General features: G+C 34.7%; 1 protein-coding gene across 2 annotated transcripts in view; it reads right to left on the minus strand.

Annotated features, from left to right (window-relative positions):
- Window positions 1-6,337: 6,337 nt before the first annotated feature.
- Window positions 6,338-20,832, minus strand: part of ASPM (assembly factor for spindle microtubules) — a 62,468-nt gene continuing 47,973 nt past the window's right edge. For both annotated transcript variants that reach the window (XM_032288615.1, XM_032288614.1), the window contains 10 exons: window positions 17,810-17,976; window positions 15,894-15,990; window positions 14,846-15,055; window positions 13,526-13,675; window positions 12,502-12,693; window positions 11,845-12,037; window positions 11,582-11,736; window positions 9,602-9,778; window positions 8,476-8,642; window positions 6,338-7,411 (listed from right to left, as the gene is read on the minus strand). In XM_032288615.1, the coding sequence (XP_032144506.1) occupies window positions 7,309-7,411; window positions 8,476-8,642; window positions 9,602-9,778; window positions 11,582-11,736; window positions 11,845-12,037; window positions 12,502-12,693; window positions 13,526-13,675; window positions 14,846-15,055; window positions 15,894-15,990; window positions 17,810-17,976 (1,611 nt within the window). In that variant the 3' untranslated portion in view covers window positions 6,338-7,308. The remainder of the gene's footprint in view (window positions 7,412-8,475; window positions 8,643-9,601; window positions 9,779-11,581; window positions 11,737-11,844; window positions 12,038-12,501; window positions 12,694-13,525; window positions 13,676-14,845; window positions 15,056-15,893; window positions 15,991-17,809; window positions 17,977-20,832) is intronic.

Consider the following 20,832-nt stretch of genomic DNA (forward strand, 5'->3'; position numbering starts at 1 on the left):
TGGTGTTGATTTGAATTTCTGTGATAAGTGATGTTGAGATCTTTTTATATGCTTGTTGGCTGCATGTATATCTTCTTTACTAAAATGTCTTTTCATATCCTTTGCCCACTTTCTAATGGAATTTTTGCTTTTTCTTGTACATTTAAGTTCCTTATAGACGCCGGATGTTAGACCTTTGTCAGGTGCATAGTTCGCAAATATTTTCTCCCAATGTCTGTCTACTCTGTTGCGTTTCCTTTACTGTGCAGAAGTTCTTTAGTTTAATTAGATATCATTTATCAATTTTTTGCTGTTGTTGTGATTGCTGTTGGCATCTTTGTTATAAAAGCTTTGCCATTCTTATGTCCAGGATGGTATTGCTTAGGTCGTCTTCCAGGGTTTTCAGTTTTGGATTTTACATTTAAGTCTTTAATCCATCTTGAGTGAATTTTTGTATATGGTGTAAGGAAGGTATCCAGTTTCAATCTTCTGCATATGGCTAGCAAGTTATCCCAGTACCCAGCTATTTATTCAATACGAAGTTCTTCTTTTCTCCTCATTTCTTTTGTCAGTTTTCTGGACAATCAGAAGGTCATAGGTATGTGGCTTTATATCTGGGCTCTCCATTCTGATTCTGGTCCATTGGTCTATTGTTTGTTTTTGTACCAGTATCACACTGCTTTTATTACGGTAGCCCTGTAGAATAGTTTGAAATCAGGTAATGTAATGTCTCCAGCTTTGTTCTTTTTGGCTAGAATTGCCTTGGCTATTCAGGCTCTTTTTTGGCTCAATATGAATTGTAAAACAGTTTTTTTTAGTTTTGTATAAAATGTCATCAGTAGATAGATAGGAATAGCAGTGAATGTACAAATTGCTTTAGATGGTATGGACATTTTAGCAATATTTCTTCTTCCTATCCATGAAATTAAGTCATCCAATCCCAAATAGCCATTAAATAGGAGGATACTCCTGTATTATGCATGGCTGCTGTTCCTACAGAAGACCTAGGATGCAGGACTGCTGCCTGTCTGCTGTGGTGGTGGCCCTGCATAACTTGAGGATCTGTAAGTCATCAAAACTCTTAAACTCTCACAATGTGGTTCTCACTGAAGCCATGACCACAATCCAATCCTGCTGGTGAGCCCACCTGAGAATGGCATGCGGGTGCACCACCTGCTGTTGCTCTTCTGTCTGGGCCTCTGGTGGCTGCCTGTAACAGCTGCTAGCCAAGTGAAAAGAGAAACGCAAAACGTTTCAATAACTAGCATAGTTGGCAGGTTTCTGGCCTCCGCTTGGACGTTGTCCCAGTATCTATTTTGTGCAAACGGCCTACTGAAGTTCTGTACTGGACAACCCACTGTGTCCGGGATGGCACTACTGTTTGCCAGCATTCAATCATGCTGTTTTGTGCCACTACATACTGCTGTTGCATGGTGGTGTTTTGGGGATTCTCCTGAAACTGCAGTGTCTGGAGACAATGCTCAGAGCTTCTGAACTCCCCTGCAGCTATGGAGAGCAAGTCCCCGTATAGGCATGTTTTCCAGCATGGCATCAATGCCCTTGCTAGGATCAGGTCCCTGAACCCAGTACTTGCGGGTGTGTTGCCTTCAGCCAAGTACCCTGTTCCGGTGACCTGGAGCCTTGGGAGTGGTCAGGGCGGTACTGGCTAAGTTGCAAAGTCCTGGAATTGAGCCACTGTGAACAGGTCTAGACAGTGGAGCTCCACTTTCACGTAGTGAGTGGTGGAAATGTAGACTGCCAGTTTCCCAATAGGCCAGACTGGCATTGGAAATATCTGTTTTTAGATTCCACACAAAGAGCCTTTTTAAACTGCTGATTCCAAACATAAGTTAAACTCTGGAAGGTGAATGCACACATCACAAAACAGTTTCACAAATAGCTTCCCATTAGTTTTTACTGTGAGGTATTTGTCTTTTCACCACAGGCCTCCATTCAGTCTGAAATGTCCCTTTCTAGATTCTACACAAAGTGTGTTTCTAAACTGCCGAATCAAAACATAGGTTCAAGTCTCTGAGGTGAACGCACACAAAGCAAAGCAGTTTCACAGACAGCTCGCTTCAAGTTTGTAAAGCCAGTCATTCGGGTTTCCCCCACAGGTCAGACTGGCATTGGAAATATCTGTTTTTAGATTCCACAGTGTTTCTAAACTGCTGAATCCAAACATAAACTCTGGAAGGTGAATGCACACATTGCAAAGCAGTTTCACAAATAACTTCCCATTAGTTTTTTACCATGAGATATTTGTCTTTTTACCATAGGCCTCCATTCAATCTGAAATGTTGCTTTCTAGATTCTAGAATGCTCTCCAAAAAGTGACCTCAGCAGGAGGATTATAATAATTGAGTGAATAGAATGACCCATGCTGTGGACACTACTCAGGCTCTTTTCCCAGCCATCCCTGACATCACTTAATGGGCTCATAAAGTGGCTATGGTGGCAGGGATAGAGGTTACAAATGGGCTCCGCAAAATACACTTCCACACACCGAGACTTCCTGACCTGGTTATGGCCATAGGTAAGTGCCACATCTGCCAGCAGCAGAGACCAACTCTGAGCCCTCAGTATACCATTCCTTGGGGTGATAAGCCAGCTACTTGGTGGCATGTTGACTATGTTGGACCTCTTCCATCATGGAAAGGGTAGCTGTTTGTCCTCACTGTCATAGACACTTACTCAAGATACGGACTGCCTATCCTGAACACAATGCGTCTGCCAGACTACCATCTGACCATCTGTGGACTCACAGAATGCCTTATACACCATATGGTGTTCTTCACAACATTGCCTCTGACAAAAGCACTCACTTTACAGCTAAGAGTGTGACAGTGAGCTCATGCTCATAATATTTCCTCCTTATTTTGTTAAGAATATGTTTGTGCATGTATACACCTGTACTAAGAGCTTTTCTTTTTCCTTTATCATGTAACTTAAGATTTATTGACTTCATATCAGCATTTGTGTTAACTTTACGTAATAGCATTTAGGTTAATGATTAGTGTCATTCCACGTGGAACAAAGAATAGCTGTATTATGGCATACTTATGACCTTTATTGTCTTTATTTGGAAATTGTGATTTTAGGAGGTGTATATGGGTGCCAAGTTGACAAGGGGCGATGGTTAACATTAGGTGTCAACTTAACTGAAGGGCACCTAGATTGTTTCTGGTGTGTCTGGGAGGGTGTTTCCAGAGGGGATTGACATTTGAGTCAGTGGACTTGGAGAGGAAGCACCCCCTCATTGTGGGCGGGCACCATCCAATTGGCTGCCAGCACAGCTAGAACAAAGCAGACGGAAGAGGGGATTAAGCCAGCTTGCCGGGTTTTCTGGCTTTCATCATTCTCCTATACTGGATGCCTCCTTCTGTTTGTCCTGCCATTGGACATCAGACTCCAGGTTCTTCCACCTTTGGACTCTTGGACTTACTCCAGTGGTTTGCAGGGAGCTCTCAGGTCTTCAGCCACAGACTGAAGGCTGCAGTCAGTGAGATAATTTGGTTCTGTGTCCCCACTAAAATCTCATGTCAAATTGTAATTCCCAATGTTGGGGGAGGGACCTGATGGGAGGTCATTAGATCACGGGGGTGGATTTCCTCCTTGCTGTTCTCGTGATAGTTATGAGATCTGGTGTGTAGCACTTCCCACTTCGTTCTTTCTCCTGCTCTGACATATGAAGAAGGTGCTCGCTTCCTCTTCACCTTCTGTCATGATTGTGAGTTTCCTGAGGCTTCTCAGCCATGCTTTCTGTACAGCCTGTGACAGTCAGTTAAACCTCCTTTCTTCATAAATTATCCAGTCTTAAGTAGTTATTTATAGTAATGTGAGAAAAAGTGAATACAGTTGGCTTTCCTGCTTTTGAGGCTTTTGGACTCGGACTGAGTCACCATTGGCTTCTTTCTTCCCCAGCTTGTAGATTCCATATCGTGGGACTTCACCTTGTAATCTTGTGAGCCAATTCCCCCTTTATTTAATAAACTCCCTTTCACATATACATGTACTCTATCAGTTCTGTCCCTCTGGAGAATCCTAATACAGGTATCCTTTGGTTCTCCACATATTATTTACAGAGTCACTAATCTCCTTGCCTCTCATGAGCGGTAATCAGGAGTATCAAATGTATTTATTTATAACTCTCTAAGCAGTTCACACCAAGGATTATCAGTGCTCTCCATACTATTGGAAGTAGCGTCCTTAGCGTTTTTGACTCTAATCATATTAAACAGCCAAGTCCAGAAACCTGGAAACCAACTGAAGAATTCCTTCCTTAAAATTCTGTTCCTCTAGAACCACTCCTGGTACCAAAATATGTATAATTTGTTGTTGGGTAATAAAGTTGTTTCCAATATTTTATTACTGCCCATGTTTCTGCAATGTCAGTACTGCACATGCTATTTTGCACGTGTGACTATATGTGATAAATCCCCAGAAGTGAAATGTGCACTTGTAATACAGATAAATAGTGCAATATTTTTCTAATAAAATTATGCCTATTATGCCAATAATTCTTCCAACAGCATATGAGAGGAGGTTGGACCCATAGTACCAATCGATATCAAAATTTATTGATATGCAACAAAACACTACTTAAATCTATAGCACTGACTGCCTGTATTAGAAATGAAAAAGATTTCAAATCAGTAATATCAGATTCTACTTCAAGATTTAGAAAATGAAGAGCAAATGACACACCAAGTAAGCAGAAAAAATAATTTATTCTAAGTCTCATATGAAAATGCAAAAAAACCTAGAAAAATCAAAGCGACTTAGAGAACAAAGCTGAATGATTTACAGTAATTGATTTTAAGCCTTAAAGCTGTGATAAACAAGACAGTATATTTGCATAAAAATAAAGACACCAATGGAAAAGAAGAGAGGTCAGAAATAGACAAACACATATATGGTCAGCTGTTTTTTGTCAAATGTGTAAACGCAATTCAGTGGAGAAAGGACAGACTTTTCAATAAATGGTGCTGCAGCAACTGGCTATCTGTATGTAAAACATTAAACTTGGTTCATACTTTATGCTATACACAAAAATCAACTTGAAATTGATTAACAAACTACACAACTAAAATGATACAACTTCTAGTAGAAAAACATAGTTGAAAATCTTTATGACCTTGGGTTAAGCAAAGAGGTTTTAGATATAATACATCAAAAGTATAATCAATAAAAGAAAAATATAAATTGGACTCCATCAAAATTTAAAACTTTTGCTCTTCAAAAGGCACTATTAAAAGAATGAAAAGTGACAGACTAGAACTATTTGTAAATTACCCATCTAATAAAGAATTTTTATTTGGAGGCTTTTTTTTAAACTCAAAACTTAATAAGAGAACAAACAACTCAGTTTTTAAAATGGGCAAGACTTGAATAAACACTTCACCAAGGAGAACACATAGATACCAAAAAAAAAAAAAAAAAAAAAAAAAAAGAATAGATGCTTAACATAATTAGTATTAGGAAAATGCAAATTAAAACCACAACAAGATAACACTACTCATCTATATATAGAAGGCACAAATAAAACAGGGAGGAAGAATGTTTGAGAAGCTGGCTAACTTTATTAAATAAACAGATATGCAATTAGGCAAACCAGAGTAAGGATCTACTAAAAAAGCATCTAGGATTGGGAAGTGAAAATGAGAGTGGGGATTGATAGTTATACCACTTTTTATCTTTCATATTTTGAGACATTTCTTTTATCTTGCCTGCCCTAGGAGTAAAACTGCAGCTCAATATACTAGTGAGGGTGTTATCAATGCACAAGATATAATACGCATATCATTAAATCTAACAGTGTACATTCCTAAAGGAATTTCAGAGCAGGTCATAACTTTACCCCTTATAGTCAAATTCAAGCTGTGGATGCACTCCCATCATAAGCAGCAAGAACAGCCCTATAATTCTTTATCTGTCAAATCTAACACATTTCCCTGGGAATGGGCCAAGGGGAAGCTCTGGTAAGACTGACGTTACTGTCTGCTGTAAGAGCAGTTAGTAGTACAGCTGAGCTAGGGGAGGAAGGGTGTGAATTAAAAGCCCATTAAAAATTATTGACCTGAGATTCAACAACAGAAAAACTGTTTTAATATCTGGAAGTCATCTTCTTGCATGTATAACTTCATCAAAATATTTCTTGTGCAACTATTAATTGGTTATATCTATCTTAGAGGAAGTTGGCATCAACAACATTTTACACTGGTTAATTATGTCCTAGCAGTATAACTTATCAAAGTGAATAGATTACTTCATGGTGCTCAAATTCTGTTAAGTGAAGAAGAAAGATAAAACAATAAAAGAGTCAGAAAATTTTTTTTTTAGAAAATACGAAGTCCCAAAAGCTTCCAAAACACCTTATTGGAACAAAAAGAAAGAAAAAAATTCTCCAGAGTCAATTTCCACATACTCTTTAATGCACCAATATATTTAGATCTATCCTAACCAAATTATAAGAAAGTAATTTTAGACAAATTAGGTTTAATTAAGTTGTTCTAATCAAGTTATATATTAAGTAGTTAGTCTCTCAATTGCTAGCTACTACTGATTTACTTTGAACAGTAAAACACTTTTATGGCATTTATATAGGGGCAGACTTTGAGACTCTAACAGATTTCAGCCATGAGAATTAGACATCTGTGGCCCTGAAACCACAGAGACTAGTAACAGTAACTCAAAGCTGTAGGAAAAAAAAAGTTACATTTCAATACCGAATCATTTTCAGGTCTGTGGTATGTAACTACACAAAATTCTATTATAAGCAATAGTTACGTTCCTTCCACTTCAAATCATAACCTCCATCAGTTCAATGTTAAGATTTTTTAGTAAATACAGTGGTAGGTGTATTCTTTTTGTGAGCCTAGAAGGGCTCACTTGTGTATCTGGATGCTTTAACCAGTCAAAGATATGGATAAGGATGTCATTGATACGGATTTGTGGGATTATTTTATCCTAGTCTCACTTCTTAGTGAGTAGACGGATCTTCAATTTCTAACATTTGTTTTATAAAAATTCCTCAATTTACCTATAAAAAAGGTATAATCAGCTATTATTTCCTTTTAGAAATAGGACTACATTCAAACTACTCTAAGATAAAAGGAATAATATCATGATCATCTTATGACATATTAGTTTGTTACATGCATAATGCTATAAATAATAAAAGAATGAAGAATGTAATGAACAGTTTTTTTTTTTTAAATACAAAGTCAGATGTTAAAAGCTATACACAGAGAGCAAAAATCACTTTATATACTCATGATTAGCTTTAATGTTTCTTTACACTATACATACGGAAAATATTTACATTTACTAATAAGGAATGCCAAGCGTATCCATCACCATTTGAATAGCTTGCAGGGGATTTGTGATTTCTTCCAGGTTATCTCTTCTCAAAACCCAATCTGGTTTAAGTCTGTTTAAAAAAACAAAACAAAACAAAAAAACAACTCTGGCATTAATAAAGTTCTTAAGCGTTACTTACACCTTTTTTGTCTTCACTGAATTGTGGCTACTGCTGAACATATCATTTCTCTTACAAACTGCTCAAAGAGGTGAGAACTTCACGTTATTGCCCATCACTAGTTCCAGACTATTTCTCTCCATCCTTTCTAAAAAATAATGCTGGCTTCTTTGAAGCTGATGCTATTTAGCTTGACCACTGCCTTTTGGTCATTGACCAAACTCTCAGTGTCTTGTTCCTTGTAAACCTGGTTCTTGGTCTCCTCTTACCTCCTGTCACAATTCTCAGCAACAGACACATGTATGTGGCCAAAAAGCCAATAACCAATTCCATTTTTGCCACACTTTCTTTCAATTCTACCTTAACCAATCTCTTTTCATATGATCACATACTAGACTTTGTCATCATCAGAAAGTGTGCCACCACTAAAATCTTAATTTGAGACTTCCATTCTCCAACCACCATTTCTGATTCACCCATGTCACCTGCTCTAACAGTCACTGAACCAGCTCTTCTACCAAACTGAGATCTCCAATTCACTTGGCTTCAACACATACCCAACATCCACCAGAATGCTCTTCTTACTTTCTTGTGTATCTAGCTCAGGTGCATCAATATTACCACAACCTTTGCCAATGCCATTAACTGTTGTCTTTCTCTCCTACCAAACTAGTCTGAAAAATTCTACTTGGATTTCAAATTGAGTCAAAATATCTGCCTTCTCCATACCTATACAGCTGCATATTACTAAAAAAAATTACACAACCAAGCTGACTTTACTTTTTGCCAATAATTGCAAATGTAAAATGAGCATTTGAAATTGCCCAGCATGCTAGTGTAATGTTATTTCATTATTTACCAAGATTGCCTCCATTAAAATTACCAAACATTTCATTTTTATTCATTTGTTGTTTTCTCCATTGTCAAGCACATCTTGTTTATGGTAAGTGCTGAATAAATATCTGTTAAATGAATGAACAGTGACACAAATTTATAGACTATATTTAACTGCTTACCTTGAAACTGTTCTGGTCCTTACAGGTGTTTCTGGGATAAAAGGAATGCTTATAGAATAATCCTTTTGCTTGTAAAGTAATCTTCCAGTATTCACTTTATGTTTACAAGCTGTAAGTTTGTAGAGACTGTAAATACGGTCAACAACTTTGGACCTACTTCGTACATCCTACAAAATAAAATGTACAGTTACTAAAAAGTAATAAGAATTAAAATTACATCTCTTTTGGACTAGCAAAATCAAACATAATAAATAAAAATCATGCAGTAAACTATTAGCTTTGAATAATCAAGAAGAAACCTCGCCAAGTTGGCAGGTAGATTGATTTAAATTACGAGCTAATTTGCAAGGCAATCATAAAGAAGATAAATATTCAAAAGTTGCATACTTAACTCCACACTGAATACAAGAAGGAATATAGTCAAGTCAACATATCTATCATATCCAGTTACCAAGTCTTGAAAAGTTTACCTCTGCAAAGTTTCCAAAGTCTTCTACTTATCTCTCAGTGACACAATCCTAAGGCAAGCACATTCTCTTGGCTAGACCACTACATACCGACACTTGCCGCCTTCCTTAATGGTCTCCCTATATCCACATATACGCTCCAAAATTCATTCTTCAGTCAGAAGCTAGTGTTGTTAAAATTTAAATTGGAAAATATAATTCCCTTGCTTAAAACCCTGCAGTGGTTCCCACTGTTATCAGGATAAAGGCCACAGTCCAATCATGGCCTATGGCTTCCCTTATGTTAACTGTGTCACCTAAAAAGAATGACTCAGAGGTCTTGCCGTAGAAAAGCTTGAAATACAATTATGGTTACAACAGGAGCATAAGAAGTTATACATATATGGTTTTCTATCTTGCTAGGAAATTTTTCTCTCCAGTAAATGGGAAATGGTTACTTATATGGCTGTAATAAATTGTATTTTCAGAATTCAGTTTCTTTAACATGTCAGAAGGAAACAACTCATACATATATCCTGAACTCATTTTATCAGTGCAGAAAACAGGTCTGAACACACATAAAATCCTATTTTACTGATTACTAAAGGAAAACTATAAAAGTCATAGACTTAAGTCTACAGAAAAATAATCTTAAAGAAATGTAACTGATTAATACTTACGGAGGCTCTATTTGTTGTCTTCAATAAAGTAGCCAACAAACAACAAGTTTTTGTGAAAATGCTTCCACTTTTGTCTGCAACTTTATTACCAGGCTTTTCTCGGTACATCTGCAAAAGCTCCAACAGTGTATCGACACAATTTTCTACATCATAAACTGCTGAGGTTGTTTTCTCATACTTGAAGAGAACAGAATGAAATTAAAAGTTGTAATAAACACATATTCAAAAGTTGCATACTTAACCAACAACTCAAACAAAAAAACCAAAAAACAACAATCCATACTTATAGCCAAATTGTTGGACCACCTGCAGCAAGTGCAAAGGACTTTGTGAAACAGCTTTGATACTATCATTTATGGATCTGTCACATATGTGTATTCACATTTTATTTTAATCTTTTCCCTCTAATTCTAAAGTTTCATGTAAAATAAATAAAATTTAAAACCTCTGAAAACAAAACATCTTGAAGTCAATAAAAGCAAACTTTTATTTTTAGTAAGATTTTAGTAAGATTCTCTCAGGAAAAAGATAACTTATCTGTGGTATCTCATTAATCATAGGTAAGTTAATGATAAAGGCAGGATCTAGTTAGTTATTCTATTACATGCTCCTTGAAAGGAAGAAAAGCTTGCTGAAAAATAAAACAAATTAAATTTGATACTAATAAGTCTAGGATATATTTTCCATGTCTCATTTATCTAATTGTATTATTAGATTCATAGCGAAATTTGCATGGTAACAAATAATGATACTAAGATAAAAATAACAAAACTACATAGCTAACAGTTCGTATGGCATGTTTATGTATTCATGTGTATTTAACTCAGTCCTCAAAATAACGTTTTGAGTACTGTTACTATACTCATTTTATAGTTGAGGAAAATAAAGTACAGAGAAGCCAAGTAACCTATAATAAACTGCTGAGCAGGGATTCAAACTCAAGCAGTTTGGGCTCAGATCTGTGTTCTTAACCACTGCCTCTCAAAATAAAAATATTGGGTAAAGTGCTTTGAGTTGTCATTGAAAGGTTGGATAGGAAAGAGAAATCTTTCAACCTTTGGTTGCATACAACATAGTTTGGAATAGATATCAGCTACCAGTCCAAAGCCAAAAGACAAATTCTGATACAGATTAATAATTACAGAATAAGTTATAGTAATATTTTTCTTTCTCATGCTTGGCTACACATACTTATAATAAGGTAATACTGTTTGATATAATACAGGAGATACTGTATTGTGTCAATTGTAATGCAACTCTACCATTTATCACAGTCAGGTCTTGGGGGATGAACCTAACTTCTATAATTATTATATTCCTTCTCTATAAAATAGGAATAATTATATGAACTACTTTAGAGGATTATTATGAAGATTAAACAATGCAAGAAAAATACTAGCATGGGGCCAGGCATGATGGCTCACACCCGTAACCCCAGCACTTTGGGAGGCCAAGGTGGGTGGATCACAAGGTCAGGAGTTTGAGACCAGCCTGGCCAGCACGGTGAAACCCCATCTCTACTAAAAAAAAAAAAATACAAAAAATTAGCTGAGCATGGTGGCACGCACTTGTGATACCAGCTACTCAGGAGGCTGAGGTAAGGAATTGCTTGAACCTGGGAGGCAGAGGTTGCAGCGAGTGGAGATGGCACCACTGCACTCCAGCCTGGGCGACAGAGTGAGACTCTGTCTCAATAAAAAAAAAAAAGAAAGAAAAGAAAAATACTAGCATGTAGTAAGTACTTAATAACTTTTAGTCATCATTGTTTTTAATATTATAAAGACTGATGAAATAAAATAATACAAAAATTAGTACTTAAATCTACAGTTATGTTACTAAACATTTTTTCACCCTAAGACTCTTGCACATAAATGAATTTTAATTTAGAGATCTAAGCCCTAGTGATGAGTAAACATCAGCTTAATTTGCAGGGTCTTATTGTTGACCAATGAATATCTCATTAGTAAAATGAAAAACTACCTTAGCTACATTAAGCAACACTTGCACAGCATATCTGATGACTTCCATACAAGGAACACTACGATTACAACTCCGGATCAAAACAAATATTTTAGAAATTGCTCCACTCTGGGCCATGTTCTCACAACAAAGTGGAGACAATCTAGTAACTACCTCTGAAAGAAAAAAAAAATAAGACACAGGTAAATTCACAGCAACAAAATGAAGTTTTTGTTAACAATGTACTATTACAACATTCTTTAAACGTGTTAACACAAACTAACCTAGGTGCTTTACAGCCTCAAGAATGGCAGAAAGGTGCTTATATGTCAAAAGATAGTGGAGTGCAAGTGCAGTTCTTCTGTAGAGTTTGTTTTCTTCTCGAATCTCCCTATTAACAACTTGAAGACTTAGTCGTATAGCTTTAATTTTTGTACAATCATTATTCTTCCTCCAAGAATAGCCTCTCCATAATGCCTTAAAGAGATAAAACAGAGTAATTTTAAGACTATAGCCAATGTTTTCTATTTATATCTACATCTATTTTCACAACGTAAACATTTTCAGTAAATTTGTATGACATAATCAGATACGTTTTAATTAAAATCTCAAGTTCAAATAAATAGCAAAATCAATTTTCCAAAAAAGAAATACATATAATATTCCTGTATGTGAACTGGGCAGCATTTATTGACCAAATAATGTCTAAATCTATTCAAAATATTAAAATACTTTTACACTTCTTGATTATAAACCTTCTCTAGAGCATTTGAAAATAAAGATCTTAGCAATGAAATTATAGTATCGTAGTGTTTATGAGTTATTTTACTGGCGAATCCGTTAGCTTTTTAAAATGATAACTATGTTTTTATAGTGTCAGGTATCACGTAGATGAATTGCAATCTAAAGTTTTGAACTAAAACTATACAAGTTTCAATTACCTGAAATTTAATGATTCCACTAGTAAATTTTTCCTGTTTTTTACGAAGGAGAAAATGGCACACCGCTTTCTGTATTACTGATGCAGCCCTATTTTGCTGGCTCAGACGTTCTTGACCTTCATGCTCAATCTTTTTGATGCTATGACATTTCTGAATAAATCTCTTTTGTTGTAATCTTGCTCGAAACCATCTCTGTTTAAAAGATAGACTTTTGTTTTTCATTTCTACTTAAGGTATTTTTTTAAAAAAATTAATACAAATATACATTTATACATAAATGGAAGAAAAAAGTCTGTGAAGAAATCTTTCATCTTTCCCCAGAGGCATTTCTTTCCCACTCCACTTGGTACAAAAATCCTTCCAGTCCATGTTGGGTGGGGGGGTGTGTGTGTGTGCATGCACACACAAGGGAGTATATTTAATCCCGTACAGCATTGTCTTTGTTTTACAGTTTATATAAATTCTACCAAATTGCATGAATTATTCTGTAATTTTTTTCTCTAAATATTTTATATGTAAATGCATGTTAACGTATATACACAAATAGAATTCTTCTTCAAAATATATAAAGAACTCCTATAAATTATAATAAAAAAGAACATCCAACAGAAAAATGAGCAGAGTATATGCAAAAATTATTTTAAAAAAAGCACACAGATAAGGACTTGAATAACCAACATAGAATATAATTTAGAATTGCTAGCAATCAAGTAAATCCAAACAAAAATAAGATGCCATTCATTAGAATGGCAAAAATCAGAAAGTCGTCTGATACTTTATGTTGGAAAGCCTGTAGAGAAACAGGGCACTCTCAAGACTTTGCTGGCAGGAATGCAAATGAGTACAATTACATCAGGCAATAATTCACAACTTTATTACTGTGCCATAAAACATTAATCTATTTCTAACCTTCGAATCATCCTAACAGCTATTAGATAAGGCATTAGAAAGTGTTTACTACATGTCAAAAATTTCTAACAGGAAAAGTTATATCCTATAGTTTTATTCCAGAGAAGAAGCAAACCTGAATACAGATGACTGAATTAACCTGCTTGTTAGCATTCTTCAGAGCCAGGTAAAGTTTATAGGCTCTCTGAATTCTAAGAGCCTTCAGGTGATAATATGCAGCTGCAGTGAAGTGAAGAAGCCGAATTTTGGCTCTCTGTTCTAAAATCTGAAGGCGAAAAAACAAAGCATATTCATATATCTGCCTCCTAAGTTAATCAATGAGTATTTTTGTATAACCTCACCATCAAATTATATAAATTAGCAAGAATAATTAATTTTTAATTATTACAATTACTTATATTGTAATTCAAAGTAATTACAATATTTTATTATACAATATTTCCAATAGTATAATTCAGCAGGTAGAAAGCAAAATTATATTTTGGGTACCTTACTAAATAACCATAGCATCTATTTTAACCAGACTGCCCTATAACAGTGAGTTAAGGTTTGCAACATACTTATGATTAGAGAAGGGTATAAATATTAAACTCAAAAAAAGTTACAGAATTCCAAGCAGAACTCTTGGAAATGGTGACATTAAATCAGAAAAAATTATGTGAACTAACTTCTTTAATATTAAATAATACAGTGTAACTCCAGCATAAGACTCTGCAGAAGATGCTTTCTACAGTCGCTGTTAGGCTTCAGACTTCCACTTGATGTTTAATGAACACAATACAAAAATTTCTTCTATCTAACTTCAAATCAAATTACTTTGTCGATGCCAGTACTTCACATATTGTAAGCTTAAATGTCATGACTCCCTAAAAAGAATTCTCTCTTGCTGAAGACATGGAAGCTGTCACAGGAATGCTGGTTGCAATACCTCAAAAGTTGCTTGGTGGTGGTTAATACTATTTGCTAGTTTTTAAAAACATACCTGTACAGGTATACCTTGTTTTATTGCTTTACAGACATGGCATTTTTTATAAATTGAAGATTTATAAAAATCTTCATGGTGCTTTACAGATATGGCATTTTTTTATAAATTGAAGATTTGTGTCAACCCTGTATTGAGGTTGACCAATTAACCTCTTTCACTTATGGAGCTTCTCTCTCATATTTTCAGTTCCTTTGTTAAGACTCATTACAAAAGAAAATTTTATTTTGTGTCTGTGGTGGTGAACATCTGTAAGAAATAGGACTAGGATCATAGAACGAAAATCTGAAGGTCAGTGCTCTTGTCACATACTTTTATAGCAGCTGAATGAATTCAAATTAATGATCATATTCATTCTAAAATTATTCCCTAAAATCCAAAGTTTCTTAACACGATTTAACATTAAGTCCTTTCACTTTATAAGACTGAGATATGCTACTTGAAAATACTTACTCTTTTTCGTACTAGCCAACCACGCACCAATGCTTGTAGAATAACTGTAGATTTTTTTAATTCAATGTATTTTATCCTTTCACGTCTTCCAGCCTCCCTGGCTCGTACATATTTTTGTATAGTCAAGGCAGCAGATTTCTGCCGAAGAAAGACTTGCCTTCCTTTATATCCTCTAAAATGTGCTTGGATCAAACAAGCAGATCGATGTCTCTATAAAGAAAAATTTATAAGTAACATTAATAGATATAAATAAAAAGATTTCTAAACCACTAGAAGTTAATGAATTTCATAATTCTGATTTATAGTTTAAGAATGTTATGTTTCATAGATATGAAAAGGTGATGAAGCATTATTTCTACACTCACATAGGTCTATAGCCAAAATGAAGGCGTAAGCCAAGGGTCAGTAGACACCTGGTGCTCTTTCCCTCATCCTCTTGATACTTTTCATTGTCAGAGGGAAAAGAACTAACATTACAGGACAAATACACTTAATAAAAATGCTAGCTACAATACAAAGAGCACAGTGATCATAAATAGCTATGACAGAAACTGTCTGTAGCTTGAAAAAACACAGCATACCACCAGCACACCTTAGATTCCTCAATTACCTAAGATTCTGCGAGAATTAACAAAATGAGACACAGAGCCACAAAGTGAACACATGATACTGGAAATATGGCGCCAATAGACTTGGTCAACCTCAATACAGGGTTGACACAAATCTTCAATTTATAAAAAAAATGCCATATCTGTAAAGCACCATGAAGATTTTTATAAATCTTCAATTTATAAAAAATGCCATATCTGTAAAGCAATAAAACAAGGTATACCTGTACAGGTATGTTTTTAAAAACTAGCAAATAGTATTTTTATGGGTCAATATAATTTTTAATTGACTACAATATGTGTGTGAAATAAATGTATACTAAGATCTTAAAAACACTTTTTTCCAGGGAAGGATTTTTTAAAAATTAAAAAATATAAAACATTCTTTTTGTTTTTTATTTCCTAAAGTAGTTATTTGCAAGTGAATTTTTAATACCTACTTGTATCATTAAGAAGTGTTCATGACCTATTTTTGCAGAAAGTATAGCTCTCCATTTTCTCTGAATGATAATTGCTGATGCTCTCATATTCAAAAACCTAAAAAGTAGTTATTGGAAAGCAATTTCAAATTACTTTTAACTTATTCAATGAGTATTTATTGTTTTCCCCCTTTAAAATATTAGAAGAGTAAAATATAAGAAAGGTAATGACAGAATAAAAATAAAGTGGGAAGTATAATTCATAGTCAAGTTCTAGCAATCAGAATACACACACACACACACACACAGAAGTTTTACAATTGGCAATATTCCAGTGGGTAAGAAATACGAAGTTCTATAATATGGCACAGAATTTTGAACAGGATCAAAAGAAAGTATGGTCATGCAGATCTAGACAAAACCTAGATAAAGGGGAGAATGGTAGAAATAATGGTACAATATAAGATCTGAGTCTGTATTGCAAGTGAGTCTTTGAGCAGACAGGAGGTGGTCAAGAACAGAATGTGGAGAGTACAAGGGGCAGCAGGTACTTCTCTTTCATTTGAAATGAAGGATGGGTATCATCAAAATATTTAAGTAGAGATATTTTGTAAACAGAATTGGAGAAAAATTTAAAAACTCTGAGTGCCAGAAATTAAATTTTGGGGATCAATATAATGCTAAGAGATAAAATGTCAGAATGGATAGGTTTTTTGCTCGGTTCTTGATAATGTGGAAAAAGTATAATTAGCTTGGGCTGCTGCCATGTTTCTTAGAAAACAAGACAGAATGCCATTGAGAAAAATTCAGCGTCTGTTACACGAAAATTAGATACTGGTCCTTAATAGCTGATAGTAGTAACTGTATCTTTATATGTTTTTTAATTTTTATTTTTACGGATAAGTAGTAGTTGTAAATATTTATGGGGTACATGTGATATTTTGACTAAAGCATACATATGAACAATGATCAACTCAGAATAACTGGGAGATCAATCACCTCAAACATTTATCATTTCCTTGTATTAGGAAACTTCTAATTCTATTCCTCTAGTTATTTTGAAATATACTATAAATTATCGTTAACGATAGTTGCCCTATTGTGCTACTACACAGTAAATCTTATTCCATCTTACTGTATTTTTGTACCCATTAACCAGTCTGTCTTTATCCACCTCTCCCCTCTCCCTAACCAGGTCTCTGGTAACCAATATTCTACTTTCTATCTTCATGAGATCAATTTTACATGTTAAACCCTGCTTCTACCCATGGACTTGACCCAAAAATTCCTCTCACACTAGTGTGCTTTCTTAAACCATCTTGAAAACCATCATTGATGCAATAATTCATCAATTCTGGGAGGTGAAGAAAAATTCTTATACTGTGAACTTAAAAAAAGATGATCTGGTAACAGTTCCTAAAAATTTGATTGTAAGAAATGAGCTAGGAATAGGAAAATACAATGAGCATAGATAGATTGGTAATCAGGGTCTTCATCATTAATGACAAAGAGTATGAGGAATAATATAAAATTCAAAGAAAAAAGGAATGAATAAGAAAACAAATTTATCCAGTAGCTAAGTCACCCAACAAAATGGACCAAAACACGACTGAGAAAAGCGAGTCTTAACTAGATGATTTTATTCACTTCCTACACCTCTGTCCTTTCTCTAATCCTTATGAACCTGAATTAATCAAGTATAAGTAAATATTTTTAGATTATATTAGTTACAAAGGCTATGCTCTATCTCAAAAAAGCAAGACAGCACAAGAGATATATTTTGTGTCCTTAATAAAGAAAATACCAACAAAATCAACCATATAAATTAAGCATAATGAATATTTAAAAGAAAAATCAATAAGCGTGTTAATTTATATAAGGACTTAGCTATCACACACAAATACTCTTACACTCTCCATAGAATTATGATACATTACCGTGTTCTCTCTAGTTTGGTATAGAAGCAACCTTGAATAATTTTAACAGCTTTTAATATAGCTAGATATTCTTTGTGTGCTCTCCAACACCTATACCAGGCTTGAATCTTGCAGGCAGCTTTCACTTTACATAAAGATTTCTTGGCTCTATATCTCCTCCACACAGCCTATTAAATACATAAATATGACAAGTATACAATGAGTTGTCTTTTTTTTTTATAAATAAGATTAATCAGTATAAAGACAGTTAATATAAGGTAATGCAGACAAAAATAAATTGCATGAATATAGTCATATCATGATTCTTTCGGACTCTGACACTAGTGAATACTCTGAGAACAGTGGTTCTTACTACAGTGAACACCTATTATGTGCTTTATCATGTATACCCTATGGCTGGCTGCCAGCCCAGCCTAACAAAATCCTAACCAATATTTATAAATTATAAGACAGACAAGTCTAAGTCTAGAAAGCCAGATTATGTGTATTGTCCTCATCACCTCAATCCATTTGGAAGAACAAAAATGAAAATGAACACATTGACCTACTCCAGGTTCTGGGGAGAAAAAGGAATTCTTTCCATTCCACGTTCATTTTGGGTTTTATGTTCAGTCTGCAGAAGAATCCTGAGAGCTCCTGTGATAGGACTGTCAGACTTTCTGATTTTGATAACCTTCAGGCAGACTAAAAGTTTACATGACGGTGACAACTTACTGAACTAAGCACGAAAAAGATCAGTCCTTATAATAACAGGGGTAGATAATACTATTATCCCTAATTTAGAGATGAGAAAATCAAAGCCTAGAGAAATTGAATAACTTGTTGATGTCACACAGGTTAATAAGTGGCAGAGTTGTCTTACTTAATATTTATAAATATCTGGTGAAATGGTTATCTATTTTATTAAAAAAAAAAGCGGGGAAAACCCGAAATTGAGATTCAGAAGAACTTGCTAGCATATAGCTGTTAAATGATAAAGTCAAGATTTGAACCCAAGTCTATTTGACTCCAACATCTCTACAACAAATACTACTGGCCCAACTTATAACAAGATTAGGTTCTAAATTCAGTTGATAATACAATAATTACACATGGTCAAAACTACTCTGAGATATCCTTAGCTCATTCAGGGTATATTGTATGTGGTTTCTACATAAACCTGAATACATTATTTTTGTGTATCCCTAATACCTGCCACCCTAGTCTTAATAGTGGTAGAACATCTCAGAACTGTTTGTTTCAACTGGCCATTTAATTGTAACAGTAAAAGACTGGTTAATGATAACAATGCATCATAAAATCTTCAGGAGGAAAGGAGAATGTTTTACGGACCACTTTGGTGTTTTTGTTTTTCTTGTGGCAGTTTTAAGTAATTAGTTTTACAAATCCATACTTTCTAATGAAAACAACTTGACCAAAAATCTGCCACAGAATTTTGAGACCCATTAAAACAAAGTTTTAATGAGAAAATTATATATATACATATATATATATTTACACACACACACAAGTATTCAGTAATGTATACCACATCTCAGTGGTTCCCAAACTTCGCTGCTTATCAGTCACCTGGAGAGCTTTTAAAAAATCCCACACCTACTTGGTTGCTTCCTATACCAATTAGAATATCTAAAGGTAGGAATATTTTTTTAAATTCCAGATGATTCCAACATGCAGTAAAGTTTGAGACCACTGGCATATGCTAAAAATTACATGTGTAAAATACAATTTTATTATGTAATTATGTAAGATAAAAACAAGAAATGTTTTTAAGATTGTTATTTTGGCTATTCAATCATTTCAGGTGAATAGAACCATAACTAATACATCCCATAAACACCTTTCAATTCTGAACTTCTCAGTAGCATTTGGAATTTGAACACACCTTTCCTCTTTCAAACCTTAGTTTTTTGGTACTATATCTCTTAGCTTTCTTCTTTCCCTCTTAACACCTTGCTGGCTTCTCTTGTCAATGTCTGTGAATTTTGAAGTTTTTCAGGGCTCATGTTCCAGGCCCTCTTCATTCACTCATTTCATGTGTTGTTCCTTGGTGATCTCATTATTCCCACAACTTTAATTATCAGTGTATGCCAACAATGTACAAATCAAATTCTAAAATTCACATTGCTCTCCTGAACTCCTGACTGTGTTCAACTGCCTTACTAGATATATTGCAAGGGGGTTATCTGCTAGGTACTTCAGACCTTATGTACCCCAAACTGAATTCATCATCAATCTCAAAACCTACGCTTCTCTCATTATTCCCTATGTCAGGGTGTGACAGAGTCACTCTGAAGAGTCACTTAAGCCATCAACATGGTCTGTCTCCTTGTTTATGTTCTAAATAATATCAACTGACAATCCCACCGTCACAAATCTACGCCAAACTATAACTCTTTCTCACCTGGCTTACTGCCTATCTTTCATTTGGTCTACCTGCTTCTAGTGTTGCTCCTTTTCCAATCTATCTTCCACGTTCCTGCGGGGGTAATTTTTTTTTTTTTTTGAATAAAAATGACTGTGGTCTTCTGCCGCTTAAAGTCCTCTAGAACTTCTCTTTGTCTAGAGCATAAAGACTAAACTTTTTTCTGTCCTAAAGGTCTATCCACAGTCTTATTCCCTCTATTGCCAATCTGGTCCCATATCACTTTTTATTGTTGCTAGTTTTTGGATTTTTCCATGTTATCTCTTGCAATTGGAAGGTTCTATACATTTTACTTGCATTCTACTTCCAATTCATGCTTCAGCGTAACATTTCAATTTAAATGTTACTCATTCTGAGAAGCCTCTGACCACAGAGACTAGTTTAATTTCCCATTCTGTGTTTCCTGAAACATACACTTCTCATGTTGTATTATAATTACACTTCTTTGTTCAATTAAGTTCCTTGAGGACAGCAACTAAGTATATCTTACTCATTGTCTATTTATAACACCCACTACCATGTTTGGCACATTTCTAGCACTTGACATTTCTTGAACTAAATATTTATTTCTAAACTTAACAGTAATCCAGCAAGATAT

This window comes from Sapajus apella, unplaced genomic scaffold (genome assembly GCF_009761245.1).
Source record: "Sapajus apella isolate SASKATOON/1434 unplaced genomic scaffold, GSC_monkey_1.0 scaffold22, whole genome shotgun sequence".
Classification (NCBI taxonomy): Eukaryota; Metazoa; Chordata; class Mammalia; order Primates; family Cebidae; genus Sapajus; species Sapajus apella.